This window comes from Dromaius novaehollandiae, chromosome 8 (assembly GCF_036370855.1).
Source record: "Dromaius novaehollandiae isolate bDroNov1 chromosome 8, bDroNov1.hap1, whole genome shotgun sequence".
NCBI classification, from domain to species: domain Eukaryota; kingdom Metazoa; phylum Chordata; class Aves; order Casuariiformes; family Dromaiidae; genus Dromaius; species Dromaius novaehollandiae.
Genome location: NC_088105.1, coordinates 41,937,644 through 41,954,373, shown reverse-complemented (window position 1 = coordinate 41,954,373; position 16,730 = coordinate 41,937,644). Strand labels below are relative to the sequence as shown.

Genomic DNA, 16,730 nt, shown 5'->3' with positions numbered 1-16,730 from the left:
ACCGGAGTCCTTGCAGGCCGGGCTGTGCTCGGGGCCACTTTGTGGGGACAGACAGAGGGACGTTACGGGCCGGATCGCTGTACGTGATACCTCCTGTACACTGCGTGCCATGAGATCACAGCAGTCATGAAAGACTATACAAATGCAGTTAAAAATACAGCATTTCCAGTGTATTTGGGACAAAGTGGTGTTTAACATCTGATGTCTCAGAATTTAGATGCTCACTGGTGCTGTGCTTGGTGGTGTTAATGACAAAAGAGGACCTCCACGGGAATTATCTTCCAATGCAGCAATTCAGTGTTTAAGGAACTGGGAAATCCCACTTTTCCAGACTTCTCGATATAAAGCTGGGCCTGCATCCGAGCGTTCACTTGTGGTATATTGTCCTAAGAAATCTTTAGACATTCTTCAGAAATGAACAGCTGCAATAGAAACATTAAGGTACTACCAGGTACAAAGCCACTGCGAAGCCCTGGAAGGTCCTGGTGTTCAGAAATGGTTCTGCTCCGTTTCATCTCCCTCAAAACTGTTGTGTACGCTCCGTTTTAAACTGGGATATTAAAATCAAAGGTGACTTATCCATTGTACCCAGTTCATTGGCTTTTATCAGCTGAGATTACACAAAACCAAAGGGTAGGAAATCACTTCAATTGGGTATATCCTATAAATAAGTAGAGACTGCAGAGGTGCATTAGCTTCGGTAACATCCCTCCCCTACCACAGTCAGCTAGCTCTTCGCTGTCGTCGGTGTGTAGGTCAACGTGTTTAGTGACGAGCTCAGGCCAGCACGGTGCCGTGTTCGAGCAGACGGAGATACTCGGGGGAACTTGCACGGCCTGTGTAAGGGAAAAGTCAAATGCGGATCGAAGTGAACTGGTTCGTCTTTGGAAATACCGGTCCGTTAGGAAAGGCCCTTTGGGCTAGCAGGGGGCCGAGGAGCCTTACCCGCATCTCAGAGCTGCACTGTTTTATTCCCATAAGAACTTGTTTTTCTGAATTATACAAACTTTTCCTGAGAGCATTTGAAAGCAACTAGTATTTCTGTGACTTTATTGCTTTTAGTTAGAGAAAGGACTGGTCTTTACCTCTTTTTGTGCTTGTCACATATCACTGTAGGCTGTCCTGTTTCTGTAAACTTACATCTGCTGCAGATTAGGGGAGGGGGGCGTCTTTTTAATATAGAGCAATAGCTTCTAGACCTTTCATGGCTCCTTCTCATTCTTCATGAGATACATATGTATATCAGATATAACACACTGTCAGCGAACAGTGGTTTTCAATCAAAAAGACTGTCAGTAAAGCTGATTCACTAACAAGAAAGCTGTCAAACTGTGACAGCTGCTGTCTTTGCAACCCCAAACAATCTGTTCAGTGCTAACGCTGACTTATGCTTCCATTTATTATACAGTCGTAATGAGCACTGTCCTTAGAAATACCGTTTTGGTGAGTACACCTAGCTACTTTGTTATGTATGTGGGCTGTATCAAATCAAATCCAAGGTGCACAGTGTAAGTTTTCTGCAGAAAAGTTCTAATTCTGTCATTTGAATTACCTTTCTTTCTGAACTCTAAATCAACTTTCGCTATTTACCCCATTTTTATAGTTAGGCAGAAACCTGAAGATTTCATTCTGATTAGAAGGTGAGAAGAGTATAATCAGGTTTTTTGCCAGTTGTGTTGAAAAGTGGTATCCAACCTCAAATACAACACTAGTGTCTGCAGAACTGAGCAAAGGAATTTGTCATTAGAGGAGCTGTTCTGACACTTTAATAAGCCCGGGATATGAAAGATCACAGAAAGTCCGTCCAGAGCAGGAGGTGAGAAGTCCGGCTGATCCTGCTGCCCAAGCGCAGATGCAGCTCTGGCATTCAAACACTTGTCTACTCCATTTTAAAAAAACCAAAGCTTGTATCAAGGAGACTCAGCAGTCTCCTTAGGCAGTCCGTTCCAGCGATAGCTTAGGTTAGCAAGTCTAGATCTCCCTTGCTGGGTTTTGTTCTATTTTTGCTTGTCCTGCCCATAGAGGAGATGGGGAAGGGTCGCTTCCGTTCTTCTCCAGTCTCTTACCTATTCAAAGACTTAACCTATCTCCAGTAAGTCTTCTTTTTAAGCTCAACTAATCCCAAATCTTTCTGCTTTTCTGAAGTTGGTACTTCAGCTGAGACTACACCAGTGCCCAGCAGAGCAGGTGGTCTGCACTTAAGGACAGTATGTCTGTCGGTGTAGGTCTCTGGCTGGCGTTGGCCTCTTCCCGCAGTACTGCGCGTCGTCTGCTGGCTCCCCTGCTCCTCCATGCCGCGGAGGAGGTCAGCTCCGTGCCCGCGGCCATCCTGTTACACCAAGAGCCGGCGAATACAGCTTAACCCAAAGTTGGTAGAGAACAGTCTTGTATAAGCGATTTGTTTTCTCAAATGCTCTAATGAACTCAATAAGCTTCATCAAAGATCTGTGTAAAGCAAATTGAGATGAATCTGTTATTTCTGAGAACTCGCAAAGGTTGGGTGAGGTCCTGGAAATGGAAGATGCAGGTGGTTGTCGTTCAGGAGGGAGTTAGCGGTCAGCCAGCTTCTTCCAGTCCCCAAAATACGGTGGGACTGAACAGAGCCGTGTTAGTGCCCGGGAGATAATATGGAGATGGGTAACAGGTAGCGTGAGTTTGTCAAGAACAAATCCTGTTGGCACCCTAATTTCCATGAATCACAAGGGAAGGCAGTAGGTGTCATTTCTTGACACTCACAAGCTTTTGACATGCCATGTTTGCAGATGCAGGTGTGGGAAATACGGCCAAGAAAAAATGTTTGTGGCAAGGGTGCAAGATTATTTAGAAAACTGTCGTCGAAAGGCTCATTGCCAGGCCAAAGGGACGCGGGTCCCCAGGGTTTGTTCTAGTTCCGGTGTTCAGGATTTTTATTAGTGATCATGTTAAATTTTCAGATCCTGTCAAGCTGCAAGAGTGGTGGTGCTGAAAAGTGCTACCATCGATGCTGAGGTACTGTGCACATCATGTATGGATAGTACTAGGTAGCAGAGTAACTTCTGTTTTAATACTAACGTACTTATGACAGGATTTCTCATTGCCCTTGATGTCTCTTGCCTACCTTATCTGCTTCTGCGTTCTGACTCTCTGCATGTGCTCACGTGGGAGTCAAGCACATCTCTTACTGCACTTCTGATCTGCACCGAGATATTTTGCATTTGTCTTCCAAACATTGTTTCCTTGAAGAACTGCCAGCTTTCCTTAACTCACTCTCTCCTTAGCTTTACTGCCAAAAGATCTGCTTACTAAATCCCAGCATTTGTTGAGGCCCATTGCTTTACATCTTCCTTAGAGGAAAGCGAAGAGCAAAGAAAAAGACCTCGTGTTTGTTCACACGCAGGTTCCCAGCCAGATGTTCCCTCTCCAAGGCGGTGACACTCATTTTTCCCCTTTCGTCTGCATGCGTGGGGTCTGGGGAGTTACTCTCAGCACACAGGGAAACGTAGCTAAACAGAGTGAATGTCAAGGGGGATGAAAGTGAGACCGATGCACATGCCCTGGGTGCTCGCGCTCCGGAGGTGCTGCCTCGTATTGCAGGGAAATACCGTTCACCGGCGTTGGCCACCAAAGTGCGAAGACTCAGAAGTGATGCCTCAGCCTCCTTACAGGCCATGTTCAAAACTCGAAATCCTGGTCTGACAGATCCTCTTCACGTATTTCGAGTCCAAACAAGACCAAGCCAGTGCTGGTTTATGTCAATACCTCGGTATTTCGTGTCATGAGATTTGTTCTTTTGCCCCAGGTAATTACAGCTTCTCAGCCATTCTTTGCTGATGAGAAAGTATTGATGACAACTTTTCCCTCAAATTACAGGAGTAAGAGCAATAGTGTATAAAAAGAGACATTACAGTGACAACAGTTGTCTTTGTTACACTAGTGCTCTTTCAAGTAGCTTGCTTTTTCTGAAAACTCCGAAATTCTCCTTTGTGGTAGCTCTTCACAGGCCTCGTTCAAAGCCCACTGAAGTCAATATAAAGACTTTGACTTCAGCTGAATTTGAGTCAAGCTGTGCTGGCCAATGAAAGACTAAAACAAACTCCATTGTATCAAACAAAGCCAAACACTGAGCATTTTATATCCGTATTTATTTTTTGTGCATCTGTTCATCCTAAATTAGACGCAAGCGTTGCATGCAAATGCAGCTTAGCTTTGTGTCTGCTCCTCGTGTTTCAGTTGTGCCTGTGGAAGGGTGAGTGTGTTGCCCTTAATAAGTGCAGATATAAGGCCCTTCTGACGCTGCTGTCCTCAGCAGGCTGGTCCGGACCGGGGCCGGTGAAGCCCCTGTGAAGGTGTGAGGGTGGCTGGGGAGTAAAGAGACCAGTCGGGTAAAAACTGGAGCCAGAAAACTTGACTGCAGACTGCTTTGACTGACTGTGCGGCGAGCACACTCAGCTGGAGTTGTTTTCATTCTTATGGTGACTTCACAACAGTGACAGGACGTAGCTGCCATATGAGATGGGGCATAATTATTTGCAGCAAAATACAGAATATTATTAGCTCTGCTGGAGCCAAGCGGTAGGAGAGGGAAGGGAGGCGCGAGCTTCCCCTCGGCGCAGAGGGCAGCCCTGGCTGCGGCGGGCAGCGGGGCATCTCCAGGGCGCATCCCTGGCCGGCGAGTCTTCGTCTCACCCCGTCAGCCCTCGTGTGAAAGGGCTTGATCTACTGCAAAACAATCATTTTGGCTCCATTATAAAAATCACTAGTGCCGTGCACGATCATGCACGCAGATAATTTCATAAATATGGGAAAGCTGTAGGAAGGGGGACTTTTTGCGCAGTGAGGGACGGTCTCTGATGGGCACACATTATTCCTGCTAAGATTAATGTGACATCGGGTAGGGAGGGTGCGCGGGGGGGAACGGACACCTGGCCTTTATCCCCCCATTAGAGCATCTCATTTAACAGGAGAGAAAAACACATGCACAGAGCAACCTTAAAGGGAATACAGTTAGAAAACTGTTAGAAAATGGAGGGACTTAAACAGACAGAAGAAACGGTACCTAGAACTGCACGGAGAGGATCAGGACGTTGTCCTTCCACCTCCGCAGACGTGTGCTGACCTGCTCACATTTTTTTAGGTAAAACCGTAGAGGTGTTTGCTGTGCTCTTTGGGGGAAGTTTCGTTAAGTCCGTTTCCTCTTCTTTCTTGTCCCTCAAATCCTTCCAAAACACACTGTTCGGTTCCTGCGTACTTGCCTCTTACTCAGTGAGTATTATTTTGTGTTGGTAAGGGGGTTTCTTCGTGACAGTTACTTGCAGATTTTAAGCTTTGCTCTCAATTCAGTGCTGGGAGGTTTTACATTCAGAAAATTTATTGCGTGATAGTTTCGTCAGTGACTTACGATCTGTTATAATGCAATCCATTAGACACAGCTGAAGGGGAGTCCCGCTTCGGGAAGGTCGGGTACCCCTGCAACACGCAGGACCGCTTCTCGGCCGTGCGGTTTGAGGGAATGCTTGAAACCGTGCTCCTTCGCTGACAGTTAGCCTCAGGTCTTTAAGCGACTGTTTAATTAGTCAGTGTTTAAAGCGTATTGTTTTGTGAAGTTGAATTCTGAATAGGAAGGAGAAAAGCACAAAAGGGATGGTGTCTTTCATCACAGTTGGATCACACCTGGAAAATGCAAGTGGCAAACTGAATTTTGGCTTAAATTTTATATACACAATACAAGATACAGGCGTACACGCATCAAGATCCCACTGAATTCGGTATTTTGGGGTAAGTCATCAGCAAGAGATTACAGACAAGCTTTTGTAATTATATAGCCCCATGATTGTTAAAAGGTATGTACGGCTCTCGAATACTGCCCTGCAGCAGAGAGGTGTCTGGCATGAGGAGGCGTTTGTGAAACCACCGCAGTTACCTGGGAGCAGGTAGGGTGGGCAGCAGCTCGTCAGCAGGGTCCCGGGTTGGGCTCGGAGCAAGTCAGAAAAATTAAAGTCTGTATAGATTATTGGAAAGACCATCTTTATTCTGCAAAGCGTGTGAAATGCTGTTTCACAAGGAAAAATTTGCTACCTTATTGCTAAGTAACGATAAATATAGTAAAAAATAAATACTTGAAAATTGCCCATATCTGTTTTTATGGGTCAACAGACCTTAGAAAGCCTGTTTTCTTATCTGGATGTCTCTATTTTAACACATTAGAGAGCAATTTTACTAACAAAAGAGTTGGTAAGGATGTCAGGTTAAAATCTGATGAAACCTGGAAAAATAAGAGACTTTTTCTGACATTTACAATTAATGCCACAGAAACGCTAGTTTAATCAGACAATATGGTTAATCACAAAGGTGAAACTGGAAGTTACCAGCACTGAATGCTAGTGTAAAAGTTAATAAATTCAGCTCATAATAATTATGCACATGCTAGTTATAATAATTTACTGTCCGTAGCAAATCTTTATAAGCATTGTAATTAAATATAAAATGCACATTAGAATTATGATGAGTAATTAGAGCAACATAACTAATATGCATAGACGTCCCGAAGCTCATTAGCATGTGGAAAGATGAAACCCGTTCCGGCTGGAGGGGTTCTGCGTGCTCTCCGGGGGGGCCTGGGTGCCGGCGCAGCCCCGGTGTCGGTGCAGCCGTCCCTCCAGCGGCCGGAGAGCCGTGGGGGTGTCCGGGTGCAGCGGGGCGGGCAGCACGTCCCGCGGGGCGCCCGGGGCGCGGGAGAGGGCTGCGGGTGCTGTCGGCACGCCGGCGGGACGCCGCGGGGGGCTACATCCCTGCTCGCTGCTGACGCCCTGGCGAAGGGCCGGAGCGCGGCGGCACGATGCGTCGACGGGAGCGGTGCTGGGGCTGCGCTTGCGTCGCTGGCACGTCTCCGAGCCCTGCGCAGGTCCCCCGCGGGCACCGAACCCCCAGGCCTCCGCCGCCCAGCGCGTCGTGGCCCGTCGTGTCCGTGGTGGCGGGCGGGCAGCGCTGCCCCGCAGCCACCCCGGCAAGTGCCGAGACAGCCCTCATTTTGCATTTCTCTACTAACGCTGCTTTACTTTTATCCTTTCAAGCCTTGGTCCTGCCTTTAAGCGTGGGTCTCTCTGTGGCCGCTCATGACTGCCGTGCCCTCGAGATGCCTTCAAGGCCTCTGCCAGTACCTGGGGTGTTAGTCAGCCGGCTGAACGTGCCAAGCCGTATCGCTGATGATGCTGAATGGTTTCCCCTAGGAAGTTCGGTTATTACTATTAGGCTCTAGAGTGGAAACACTCTGCCGGGCGTCCGGTGCTCTTGGTTGCCGGCGCCCGGGGCCCGGCACGCGCGGCGCTGCCCTCCGGCACGGGCACCAGCAGCCTGCAGGCAGCGCGGGCAGCGGCGATGCCCAGCAAAGCCAAGGGCGGAGAGCTGCAGAAGGCTGCGACGGAGTGGAGGTGATAAGAAAGACATATTTCGTGCGGATAAATGCAAAGTCCTGTAGCAGGCAGGCGGACGGGGTGGAGGAACCGTTTGTGTGCCGTCACCGGCTTTGAGTTACTGCTGCTGGTTTAGCAGTGTGTGCTGCAGCTGATGCTGAACTTCCAGATATCAGGAAGAAAAGTGTGGGGGACTGCGAAAGGAGCTGAAGGCAAAACAGAAAAATCCCGTTCGCTGCTGGAAGACCTGCGTGCGCCTCTTGGGAGTCCTGCGTCTGCTCGGGGTCTCCAGTTGCAGAGAGGAGGGAGCTGGATTCCAGTCGGTACCGGGCAGCGCGCTGGGGAGAGGGAGCGGGAGAGGAGCAGCCGCGGGCCAGGGCAGCTCCTCAGCTCCGGGAAGGTGCTGGGAAGAAAACTCCTCTTCTGCCCTGGGCGTTTATCGTTCGCCCACGGGGACCTGCTCATCCAGGCGGCCGGGCAGACCTTGCCGGCCCCATCGGTCCTGGGTGCGAGGTCTTGCCACGGCGGGGGCTGCTCCCCCAGGAACCGCAGTGCGTACGGGTAGCAATGAAGGTAGTGTTGGGTTTCCAGCCACGTGAGCGCTCGCTAACTTATATACGCGCTTTCCTCTTGCCTGGTTACATGTATTTAGATCAATAGGGCATCCTTTCGGATTATTGTCACCTCAAAATCTGTCGCGTGCGAGGAGGTGCAACCCCAGCAGCGTGGGAATCCACGTTGTCTCGTGTGCCGCGTCCCAGCCTGGGCGGCAGCGGCGAGGAGATCCCGTTGGGAATGCCGCCTCAGAGACCAGCCGGGCTGACTAATTGGAAAAACGTTTTAAAAGTACATGAAGTAGCTCGAGGTCTGAGAATCTGTTAGCCTGTCTTTGGCTTTTTTCCTCTCCGAAGCAAACCTTGACAACCAGGAGCAGCAGGTATTTAGAGCTATAATTTTATCTGGAGTTATTCAGTCTTCCGTGCTAAGGAGAGCAGGAGGCTCAGATAGGTTTTTGGCAGCACATTACCGATCTGTCCACCAGAAATGTGCCTGCCTCGCAGGTTTTCTTTATGCTGGGAAGCAAGAAAGTAGCCTGGCAATGAAAAATGTCAGAAAGAGGGAGGTGGCTACAAGCTATCTGCAGCCTGTGTCCTGATGTCAGTGCTACCCGGGGTTTCGTAGAGCAGAGACTATTGATTTTGTATCACCTTTGCACACCAGCACTGAACGAGCAGAGGTTTTCTTCTCCTGCCAGGCGCCCCGTCCCGGCACCAAGCCGCCGGCTCTCCGCGCAGTGGGGGCCACGGCCCCGCCGGAGCCCGGTCCGAGCCGCGGTGCCGGTGGTGCCGGCCGCAGACCGTCCGGGGCGGCAGGTTTGCGCAGAGCGTGCGGGACCCGGCGGCGTTTGTGGGACCGCTCAGCTTTGCCTGCTTGCTTGAGCGCCTGGAAACCTCACTTAAAAGCTACTCTGAATTTTTGTGACTAGATTGACTTGGTATTTGAGTGCGTTGCTGTACAGATAAAAAACAAATTGCCAAATAGTGTATTTTTAAGTATCATTATATTATTTTTAATTTTATTACCAGAGAGGTTCTGCATCTGTTAAAACATTAAAAGGTGAGCAGACAAAGTGAGACGTCCGAGGGTGGTACTTCTTGGAAAGTATCTTTCTCCGTAACTCGAGCCTTTGCTCGTAAACTCGTGGAAGCTAGGGAATAGGGAACTGCCCTTTGGAGCAGACAGCATCTGAGAATGATCTGAAAAAACTGAAGGACGGCTGTAAAAACTAAAATATAAATCAGTGAAGGGCAGGCGTGAGCTCGTATCTGTGCGCAGGATAATTACTTGCACAACCGTGAGATGGGCAGTCCCTGCGTCGTCAGCAATGCCACGGAAAATCCAAGGACTCATGGGCGAGAAAGCATCTTCCTAAGTCAGCAGTGGCCGGGTATCTTCCTTCAGGGATTTTGCGTACAGAAGTGTCACGTGTAGGTCATGCTGAATAACCGTTGTGCTGTGCTTCCTGGTGACGGTGAGTCGTGGCCCGGGTCCGGGCGCAGGGACGAGCTGCAGGGAGCCGTGCGCGGTGGCAGGAGCAGGCACGGGCTTTGGAAGTGGGGCCTGTGCGAAGAGAGAAAGAACTGAGCTTGTTTCGGGCTGACTTTGTTTCGATAAGGAAATGAGAAGAGTTGAGAAGTCTTTAAATAGGTAAAATCTTTCTTCGAAGAGAGGTTTAGTGCTGCTCTTCCCATCACCTGGGATAAGGTGAACAGTGGTTTGGAAGGGAGGCAATGAGAGTGCCGTGGGGCTGGAGGGATATCCGAGTGCTGGGTCGGCACCCGGGGCGCCTGGACCTGCCTGCACAAAAACGTGTCCTGGACTGTGGGTTTCTTGGACAGGTAGCGGCTCGGCTTCACGGCAGCCCGGGAGTTTGGCAGTGCCGGGTGGGATGCGCCCGGTCCGGGGCCTTCGGCATCCTCCTCGCTCCGGGGCCGGCACCGCCCAGCCTGCGCCCTTGGGGCTGCTCCGGTGGAGATCGGCCACGCGCCTGGGCCGGTTCCGAGCACCGACTGCCGTAGAAGACCACACGCTGCAAAATTATGTTTTCTTTTTAAACAGCAGGATAGTGTGAAAAAGCTTTGTAGGAGGCAGACCTCCTCTCGTCTGAAACGGTCGCCGTTCCGGCAGCCTCCCTTCAGCACGCCGCAGTGCAGGGCCCTCCGCCTTCTCCATCGGTCGCGTGACAGCTTGTGCAGTTCACCTTGCAGGAGTTTGAGTGTTATTTTCTTTCCACATTTGGGGAGCACAGCCTGAACTCGGCGGTGCTGTCGGTCGCTGCAGGGTCACGCTGTGCGGTGGGAGCGGTGGCCGTCCGGCAGGGCTGTCAAACCCAACCGGCCGGGGACGTCCCGCCTCGCGCCGGGGCTTCGTAGAGTCCTCCCCGCGGTCCGTCTCCCGCACAGTTACTTCATCCAGTCCTCGGCTGGGCAAACCACTGCATTTCTCAAGAAAGACTGAGGGCTACATGCCCTTAAGGGTTGTCTTTGAGGAGTAACATTTTTGAAAAAGCAGCTCATTTTCTTCCCGTACACACTAGAACAGTTTTCCATGATACTGGGTGTGCATTTTAAATTATGGGAAATTGGGTATGTTTGTCATGCACTTGAAATGTTAACGTTACCTGTTGAGAGTGAATACATTTATGGATTCCTTCGATGTGATCGCGGGGCAGAGCGAGCTGAGGAGGGAGGGAATGGCTGCCGGCTGTAGAAGTCGTCGTCGCTATCCCCCGACTCAGCCAAGAGAGCCGGTTCTGTGCTTCATCCCGCCTAAAACATCCTCATCTGGTTTTGTTAAGCATTGAGACATGCGCACAGGTGCTAGGAGGGTGCGTTTGTCTTCTGTGGGTTGTTGGGTTCCCGTTTGGTATCACACCTCCCCAGGGCAGCCGTAGTCAAGGATGTGCTGGTGAGAGGAAGGCTGGAGCAGTCGTGCCCGTCGTCCTGCCCGCAGAGGGTGTCTGGTGGGCAGCAGCCCTGTTCCCTTCTTCCCAGCCCGTTGGCCTACGCCAGCGTTTTGCCCAACCACGGTGTTTCTGGCGGCCCTTGCGGCTGGCGATGGGGGATGATGTGCGGGACACGGTGAAGCTGCCGGCGACTGCAGCGTCAGCGTTGCCACCAACTTCAGCGGTAGCTTCGGTCGCGCTCACAGGTGACTTCTGGCTGGACGCGTATGCGCAGGGCTGTGGGAGCGCCAGGAGAGCACCGGCGACTGCCCGTTCCGTGGACTTTTCCGATACCTCCTGCTCCTGACGCTCCGCACCGTTGCGTCGCTTCTTCAGCGCGGTGGCTACCATAAAAGATGATGGGCTCTTGACGTGACAGGCAGGAGGAGGAATGAGATGATGAGAGAAGCAGATGAGCGGGAGTCAGCGTTTTACATGTGCATAAACACCTTAAAGCAACATCTGGAAAATTGCTTGGGAAAAAACAAACAGATTTTTATTTATAAGTCCTGTGGTTTTGTTTTTATAGCGCTTTATGATGCACATAAATTACTTCTTAAAAACAGAACATTTTTAACGAATTCCAGGGAGCAGGCCGTGCTTTGGTCAGCCGTTCCTTTGTTAACCTCCTTCCGAGGAATTCGCTGGGTTTTATTTGCACCTTATGCTTGGATTTCTGTGGCAACCGGAGCAATCGACAACCACCTTCTATTTTTATCTGTAGCTGTAAATTTAAAAAGTTTACTATTAAAAAAAAAAGGTATTTGCTGAAGCAAGTCTGTACGCAGTGTAATACTGAGAGAGTCATGCTGGTTCTGTGGTATTTAGGCTTCTTCCGTAGCTGTGAAGGTAAGTTTGTCCCCAACTACAGAGGAGGAGTGACACTGGCCGGGGCTGCGCCCGGGCTGCTGGCAGACCCGATGGCCAGCCCTTAGAGATAGTTAGGCTTTATATTGAGGAACTCATTAAAACATAGCTTTAAAAAAGCGTTTTTCAATATGGGATTAATATTTCTTCGTCTCTCAGTTATGTTTTTATCCCAGATATGCAGATCTGTATCAGAATCTACTGTGTGGGATAATTTTTACGCTGCTGGAAGAAAACGTGGTTGGATGTGAGTCTAGGTGGGAAACATGTGCCAGGCTGAGAGTATCGTAAAACATGCTGAAGAGAAACAGAGTTAAACAACCTTCGTATTTATATGCAAATATCTATTTTGCAATTTCTTTCAGTTGCTCCCACAATTCAGGAACTTAAGTCCAGTGGTGTGATGCTTGGAGGGAATGGCCTGATAAGATGTGAAGGTGCAGGCGTTCCTGCTCCGCTCTTTGAGTGGTACAAAGGAGAAAGGAAGTAAGTAGCCCGCGTTTCCCTTTGGGTCCCAGGCGCCCCGCACGCGTCCAAACGGGTGGTGCTTGCTAGCGCGGCTCCCCATTCCGCCGTAGTGGCTGCAAGAAGCCTCCGGCAGCCTGGTGACACTGCTCTGGGGGGAGATTCCTCCTTTCCGTGCCCATAAATGAGGCGTAATAGGGCTGTCCATGGCTGAGCTGTAATAATGATAATTGCATTAATAAGGCTGAGGTTTAAACATGCTTCAGTAATTGCAGCCATTACGGTATAATGACCAGAAAGGCACTGAAAGATCCTACGAAAAAAAGGTTTATTTTTAAAGGCATCTTCACAGCTTTGCTACGCAGGTTTTTGGGTGTGGGAAGGTTGATTCATTAGCAAGATTTTCAACCAAACCTTAATGCATAAAAATTCCCACCTTGCTCTGCCCTGTGTGGTCCCAGGCGCGGGGACGCGCTGTGCCCGGGTGTCCTGGTCCATCGCGTTAGGAGCCGCCGCGTCCCACGGCGTCAGGGGAGGGGGCCGCCGGCGGGACCTGCGCACGGCCCCGTGCTCCCCTCTTGCTCGCACGCAGCTTCGCTCCCAGGTCTCAAGTGCTGCGTTGTGATAACAGACTTCTCTGTAGCATCATCGTTATTTTTAAAAGCAGCTCATTAACTAGGCAGGGTTCTTTTAATAGGAAAATTTGTTTCACAGCTCTTAGCTTATCTAAGAGCTTGTTTCCGTTAAGTTTAAATATTGGAGCAAAACGGAGCCGATAATGTCCCTTTTAAGCAAATGTACATAGGCACCTTTTAGCTTCTGGAATTTCCTGGCTCCCGAGCGCTTGATTTCTCAGCTCCGACATCCATTAAGCCTGGGAGTTGACACAGAATATTAATGACCATTTTTCAGAGAAAACCATCTGTCAGCTCGTTTCCCCGTGGCCAGCTGCTCCCCTTCAGGAGCGTTGGCCGCTCTTTCTCCCTCCCCGCTTCTCTGAATGCTCATAGCTATCGCGCTTTCGCCATAGTCTAAAGCAGTCTTTAAAACAATATAATTGATCGTTACTATATGGAACAGTAAAGATTTTTCTTCTGTTGAAGAAATTTATCTGCATCCTCGTTGCAAAGGGCACGCTGTACCCTAGGTGTGCTGGGAGGGGCTGTAGTAGAAACTTTGTTATGTGAGAAGTATTGATATGAGAAGATTGGTACATCGGTTTTTGCGTTGTTTACTGACGTGCAAACACGTACGGCCTCAAAGATACTAGGAGCTCTGAACCTCTAGCACTTTTACAGTGGCAGGAGAGAGGAAGATACATACGTATTATTCCTTCTTCCAGGGTTTCCCCTTTACCTCTGGATGCTGGAAGAGCAGCCCAGGAGGAGGCTTGGGAAGCCCAGTCCATGTCTGAGTGCAAAACCGATGCGGATCAGCTTCCGTAGGGAGTTTGGAGGAGCGTGCACCTTACCCTGCAGACAGTCTGCGGATGAAGTGCGACGCTAAATATATATAGTGGGAGTCCACATCCTGCTACACTTTCCACTAGCAGAACAGAGAGAATCCGATTTTCACAGATTAGTCTTGGATTGGGACCCAGTTATTTCGTGGGTCTGGATGAATTTTTGGATAAATGAATAGTGAGAGCTAGATCTGAAATCCTAAGTGTATGTTCAGTGTCTGAAATCATGAAGCCTTTGTATCTGCAAGCGGTATTGATTTGCATTGATCCAAGTAAGAACAAAAAACACCATTTCCAGACTCCTGGAATCATTTCATCATAAAATCGTCATTAAAACTGAAAATAAAAGTCACAGACTGCTCCCAGTTAAAACTACCAGTCAGCAAGACAAAAAGCTTGCAGAACCAATCCTGCCTAGTCATCAAGCTCGTGGGAGCTGCCCTTCATTAACTTTCCTTAAGCGCCTGCTAAAAGAGAGGTGCTTTGCACTGCTAAAGGAGAGGTGCTTTGCAGTCTTCCCCCACGCGAGGTCCAGGGCTGCAGCCCGTGCGACGCTCTGCTCGCCCTCCTCTCGGGCCCGCGAGCGTGCCGGCCGGTCGCGCTGCGGCTCTGCGGGGAAGGCGAGCGGGGGGCTCGCAGACGGCCGGGCGTCTGCCCGAAGCAGCACCTCGGACCCCGTGCAGAGGCGGCTGCACGGCCAGCGTGGGTTGCCGGTGAACCCGCGTTGGCTGAGACGCGGCTGAGCGCTCGCAGCCTGGGAAGCGAAAAGCGGGATGAGCTGCAGACAGTGCCGCGAGAGTTCCTGCCTCTGGGGCTTCACGTCCTGCCTAGAAACCCAAAATACACAATTGCATTGAAAAGGGACTGGCAGTTTTGGGGGAAGGTCTATAGAAGTGTCTTGACATTACGGAAATGTTCGGCTGGACCTGGCTTCCCGAGCCGCGCAGGGAGTCCTCGCGGGAGGGCGGGGGCGGCTCTCTGCCGGCTCCCGAGTCTGCAGCTCACGGCTGCTCCGGCGTGTTGTGTCACAGGGCTGGGCAAAAATCGCATCTCAGAAATCAAACAGCCACAGGGAAGCAGCCCCAAAATCTTTAATCTGAGAATATTAATTCTCTTATAATTGATAAAACAAACAAGACTTACATTTCAAATAACGTAACAACAACAGACCTCATTTCAATGGCTTAATACATTATAATAATGTGCATGTATTCAAATACGCAACCAAAGCGAGACGCCCCTTGGGGCTGGCGCTGAGGCATGCTTTTCTTTGCATGCTCAGGCGTAGTCTCCAGGATAAAACGGGGATGATATTCCCCTGGCGATGTCAGGTGCAGAGCAGTGTGGTGAGGGAGAGGACGGTGTGGCTGCGCACGGCTTAGCACGCAGTGCCGGTCCGAACAGCAACATGGTGAAACGAGCACCAGTAATCAGCATCGCGTTTAGTTAACGAGCCAGGGCACATCACAGCGAACCGCTCCTGCCGGCGCTGTCGGCCCGGGGGAGGGAGGGTCTGGGAGCAGGGACGGCAGAAGTCGAGATTTCATTTAAGAGTAGCAGCAGCTGGTGCGTAGACCTGCAAACAGGACTTCTCAGAAATAACAGGGTTAAAGTAACGCTGATTCCCTGCTCCGCTGGTTACGTGGCTCATCGATGTGCACATTGGTGCGCTCCCGCTTAAGACATCTTTTTCCCAGGAAAACAGGGAGCTGAGCCCGGGAGGCGTTAGCAGCCGGCGTCACAGCTCGAGCAGGCAGGAGGGGGGACCAGCCGCCCGCACGAGGGGCTGTCGGGAGCCGAGCGGGGCCGCGCAGGCGGGGATCCCGCGGGGCGACGGGCCTCTCCGGAGCATGTGCCGGGGACGGGGCTTTGGGGTTTCTCACCGAGCAGTGGAGGAGCAGGAGATGTTGGCAGTTTCGGAAGAGGAACATCCTTTGCAATAGCACATAGGCAGGCTGGAAGCACACTCTTTTCGGCCTTTCACGAGTCTGGAGAAAAGATGAATCTTCCACCTAGAGTGTTCGCCCAAAACCAAGCATCTCCGTCCCCTGTTGTTCCCCAAAGCACCTTCCCTTAGCTGCTTCGGAAGCTACGTTTCCCACCAAGCAGCAGTGCCCCGGCCCCGGACGGGCTCCTCCTCAGCCCGTGCGTTGCAGCCTGCGTTCTTCCAGCAGGTATCGAGAGCGGAACTGACCTTCCCTGAGAACAGCAACTGCACAGAGAACCGAAACCTGATTTATTTGCAGCAGAATGCACTAATTAAATGGAACAGGAGCATTCGTGTAATGATAGAAAGTATCCAACACGCAATATGCAGAAGTACAATGATAGACTTGCAGTAGTTTTAGACAGAATGCTACAAGATTGCATTCATCTGCAGGATATATGACTATATTTTCATATATCAAATAGAAGTTGTACCTTTAATTCAAAACTCTCCTGTTTACGTGAAATACAGGGAGCAATGAGCAGCAGGCATAGCTAGTATTTTAATAGCATGGTTACCCTTCGCAGCTCGCTGTTTGGTGAGATGCAGCTTACCTGCCATGGCACAGCTTCAAACGGCCGGCAGCCGTGGTGCCAGCGTGGCAGCCGCCTTCCCAGCACGGCTTTGGAAGCAGCATCAGAAAGCTGAAAAGTTCCTATGAAATTTGACTGTGGGGCAGGAAGCTTAAAGTTAGGGAAATAAAACCCAGTAGAAAGAATGCCGATTTGGGGTTTGCATGTGCTTTGTTACTTGGTTTCTCTTCAGGTTGCTGTCTCGGGATTTAGTCTTGCTATGGCACATCTTCCCAGATTGCAAGGATAATCTGTTGCTATGGAAGCCTGTAAAATGAATTAGAGTCACAGTTATAAGTAGTTTGGTATTTTGGCTGCTTAATCTCCGTGCACCATCAGTTAGAGGTGTGTAAGGATGCAAGCTATTCCCAGAGCTGGAAAAAGGGAACAGTGGGAGAGGCAGGTACTTCAAGGCTAGCAGTCGCTGTCCCCTGCTCCCCAGTCTTGCTAAACGTCCTGAAATAGGAGGGGATAATTGCTGGAG

At 50.4% G+C, this 16,730-nt stretch overlaps 1 protein-coding gene across 1 annotated transcript in view; it reads left to right on the top strand.

The window, feature by feature from the left end:
* Positions 1-16,730, top strand: part of NEGR1 (neuronal growth regulator 1) — a 307,368-nt gene that overhangs the window by 216,717 nt on the left and 73,921 nt on the right. Inside the window, exon 5 of the mRNA XM_064516359.1 lies at positions 12,126-12,246. Coding sequence (XP_064372429.1) covers positions 12,126-12,246 — 121 coding nt within the window. The remainder of the gene's footprint in view (positions 1-12,125; positions 12,247-16,730) is intronic.